At 36.8% G+C, this 3556-nt stretch overlaps 1 protein-coding gene across 1 annotated transcript; it reads left to right on the top strand.

The window, feature by feature from the left end:
• Window positions 1-1167: 1167 nt before the first annotated feature.
• On the top strand, window positions 1168-2100 carry LOC122914390 (olfactory receptor 4C11-like). The gene has a single exon (XM_044261007.1). The coding sequence runs from the start codon at window positions 1168-1170 to the stop codon at window positions 2098-2100; it is 933 nt and encodes a 310-aa protein (XP_044116942.1).
• The last annotated feature ends 1456 nt before the right edge of the window (window positions 2101-3556 follow it).

Below are 3556 nucleotides of genomic sequence, written 5' to 3'. Positions count from 1 at the left end.
TTATTTAGAGAGAAAGCCAATGCAGCAAAAGGGGCAGAAGGAAAGGGACAGATGGGATCTTAAACTGACTCTGTACCCAGCATGAAGCCCAGTGTGGGACTTAATCCCACAACCTTGAGATCTTTATCTGAGTGGAAATCAAAAGTTGGACACCTAACCAGCAGAGACACTCAAATGCTCTATTCACTGCGTTTTTAAAGATTGATCTCTGAAATCATCTCTCTCTGTCAAATAAATAAAAATAAAATCTTTAAATAAATAATAAAGTACATTTGAAAAACAATCTGAGGGGTTTGCAGTGGCGGGGGGGTGGGAGGTTGGGGTACCAGGTAGTGGGTATTATAGAGGGCACAGCTTGCATGGAGCACTGGGTGTGGTGAAAAAATAATGAATACTGTTTTTCTGAAAATAAATAAATTGAAAAAAAAGAAGAAAAAAAATAATAAAGTACATATTTTATAATAGGAAATTAATTTAAAACTCTGTACAACTAGAAATTATTGAGGGTTAAAGTAACATGATATAAACAGTCAAGGTAACAGATTTAAATACATTTCACGATAGACTGGACCAACTGACTTAAAGCTCCCTGCTAAAATTAGGTTTGTTTCTCACTTGTTCACTCCTTCTCCCTCTCCCTCTCTCTCTCTTTAAGGTTTCATAATGGAAAACACTATCAGATATTTCCTTGAACATTCCTTGAATGTTCAGAATATTACTAGAAGACACTTCATAACTGATTTATCAGGTTTAAATAGTGTGAATGCACATTATGCAAATCATGCATGATATTTCTTCATTTGTCTATATTCTACCCTAACTCGTCATTGCTGTAAACTAAACAAAGATATTCAGCTCAGAAAGATAACCTCTTACCAAATTCCCAAAATTAATGTTTAGTGTGCCTAAGGAATCAAGTACTGTTTCATTATTGATATATTTCACTACTTCCATTAGCAATTAGGTGAATAGATTGTGAAGGAATTTTATGACTTGCCCTTTATTCGGAAGAAAACAACACAGGAGGTAAGGAATTACCCACTGATAAATGGCACACCATTAATTATCAAGCACATGGAACTGATCCCCAAATGGATTATTCATTTTATATATTTTTTTCTTTGCAGATTATTTTTAACCAGTGCTTTCTCCACTTTGCCTGAAAAAATGTGGCAAAATATCAGCATAACTGAATTCATACTGTTAGGATTGACTCAAGATCCTACAAAAAAGAAGATGGTATTTGTAATCTTCTTCATTTTCTATGTGGGGACCATGATAGGGAATTTGCTTATTATTGTGACCATCAAGTTCAGCCGGACACTTCAGAGCCCCATGTATTATTTCCTATTTTATCTGTCCCTTGCTGATTCCTGCTTCTCAACTACAACAGCCCCCAGATTACTTGTGGATTCACTCTCCACAAAAAAAGTCATAACTTACAATGAGTGCATGACTCAAGTCTTTGCCCTACATTTATTTGGTGGCATGGAGATCTTTGTGCTCATCCTCATGGCTGCTGATCGCTATGTGGCAATCTGTAAGCCCTTACATTACCCATCCATCATGAGACAGCAGGTCTGTACCATCCTGATTATCCTTGCATGGATAGGGGCTTTTATCCATTCTATCACCCAGATTATCTTGGCCTTGAGAATGCCTTTCTGTGGACCCAATTTGATTGATCATTACTGCTGTGATTTGCAACCCTTGCTGAAACTTGCTTGCATGGACAAGTACATGATCAACCTACTGATGGTGTCTAACAGTGGAGCCCTTTGCTCAAGTAGTTTTGTGATTCTGATGATCTCATACATTGTCATCTTGCATTCCCTGAGAAACCACAGTGCAGAAGGGAGGAAAAAAGCTCTCTCTACTTGCACTTCTCACATCATAGTAGTAATCTTATTCTTTGGTCCATGTATATTCATATACACACGCCCCCCAACCACTTTCCCCATAGACAAGATGGTGGCCGTATTTTATACTATTGGGACACCATTTCTCAACCCATTCATCTACACACTGAGGAATGCGGAAGTGAAAAACGCCATGAGAAAGCTATGGCATATCACAACTACATCAGAAAGCAAGAGATGAACTGAGGGGTTTTTTTGATTCCATAATCTGTACAGATATTAAATAAAATGGTGTGTATCCTCATTTGAGCAGACACTCTATTATAATGCACCTGATTTCCTTACTTTTTTCTGTATTTCTACCCTCAAACTAATAGCTTCCCTCAAATCACCAGCCTGGTTCTTGCTTTTCACGAGAACTCAATTCTGACATTGATTATTATAAAATACTCACATTTCAGTCTACACTCCGGTTTGATAAGGAGAAAGATATTTATACAATCACAACTGGTCAAACAGTGAGTATCCATAAATGAAGAATGACCTGTAGATTCTGATTTGTAATTCTCTCTAGAGTAAATTTCAAGTAAGGTATCCTGCTTTCACTTGAACACATTTAAAGCAAAGGAATTAACTTTGTGTGTTGAGAAATTTTTTTCAGTATATCATTAGTTTATCTTAATAAGTTCCACATGAGTGAACCAAAAGCTAAAAAGATTGTAAAAACTACATGTCATTTATTTCATAAACAATTTCTCTTACTGTTACCTTTGACTATCAGGATAATTGAAACATGATGGATAGGATTTTTTAAAAGTAGCATTACAAAAGCCTGGAAATACTCAACTAAGTTACATGATTGGAATATAGGAGCTACAACAAGAGAATACTCCAACTCTAAGGCAGAAAGAAGTAAAAACATTGAGAAGATTAAATATGAATTTAAAATATAACAGAGATAAAATCTATTTTTTGTGATTGTAGTACAGAGAAGTGGAACCCAATCTGAAGGGGGGAAGAAAGCACATTATTTCATTTACTGCTTTGTTTTATCAGTGGAATAAACAGAATTACCTGAGGCATTCAGAAATACACACTTGAATGTCTCTCGTGATGGAGTTAGAGAAAACCTGCTTCTGCAGCAGGAAGCCACTTTGCTTCTCTGTTTGTGCTTTCCTAGTAAAGGGTAGTGTGGATTGACAAATTGGCAATTTTGGTTCTCATAGTGGTTCTCATAGTGAACAGAACAGATTAACACACATGATTTGAATGTATTCCTGAGTTATACAATGAATTTTTAAAATTCATTGATTTCAGAGAGTATAAAAATGTTAATTCAAAGTTATCCATGTCCCCTGATGTTTGTATCAGCATTATCTATAATAGCAGAACTATGGCCACAGCCTAAATTTCCATTTTCATTACAATGAGGTCTTGCCTTTTTCTTTTCTTTTTTTTTTTTAAATTTTTTTATTGATTTATTTGACAGAGAGAGATCACAAGCAGGCAGAGAGGCAGGCAGAGAGAGAGAGAGGAGGAAGCAGGGTCCCTGCTGAGCAGAGAGCCCGATGCGGGACTCGACCCGAGGATCTTGGGATCATGACCCGAGCCGAAGGCAGCGGCTTAACCCACTGAGCCACCCAGGTGCCCCAGGTCTTGCATTTTTCAATGGCAAGGTCTAAATTAGAGAATATGAG

This window comes from Neovison vison, chromosome 7 (assembly GCF_020171115.1).
Source record: "Neovison vison isolate M4711 chromosome 7, ASM_NN_V1, whole genome shotgun sequence".
Classification (NCBI taxonomy): domain Eukaryota; kingdom Metazoa; phylum Chordata; class Mammalia; order Carnivora; family Mustelidae; genus Neogale; species Neogale vison.
This window is presented reverse-complemented; position numbering and strand designations above follow the sequence as displayed.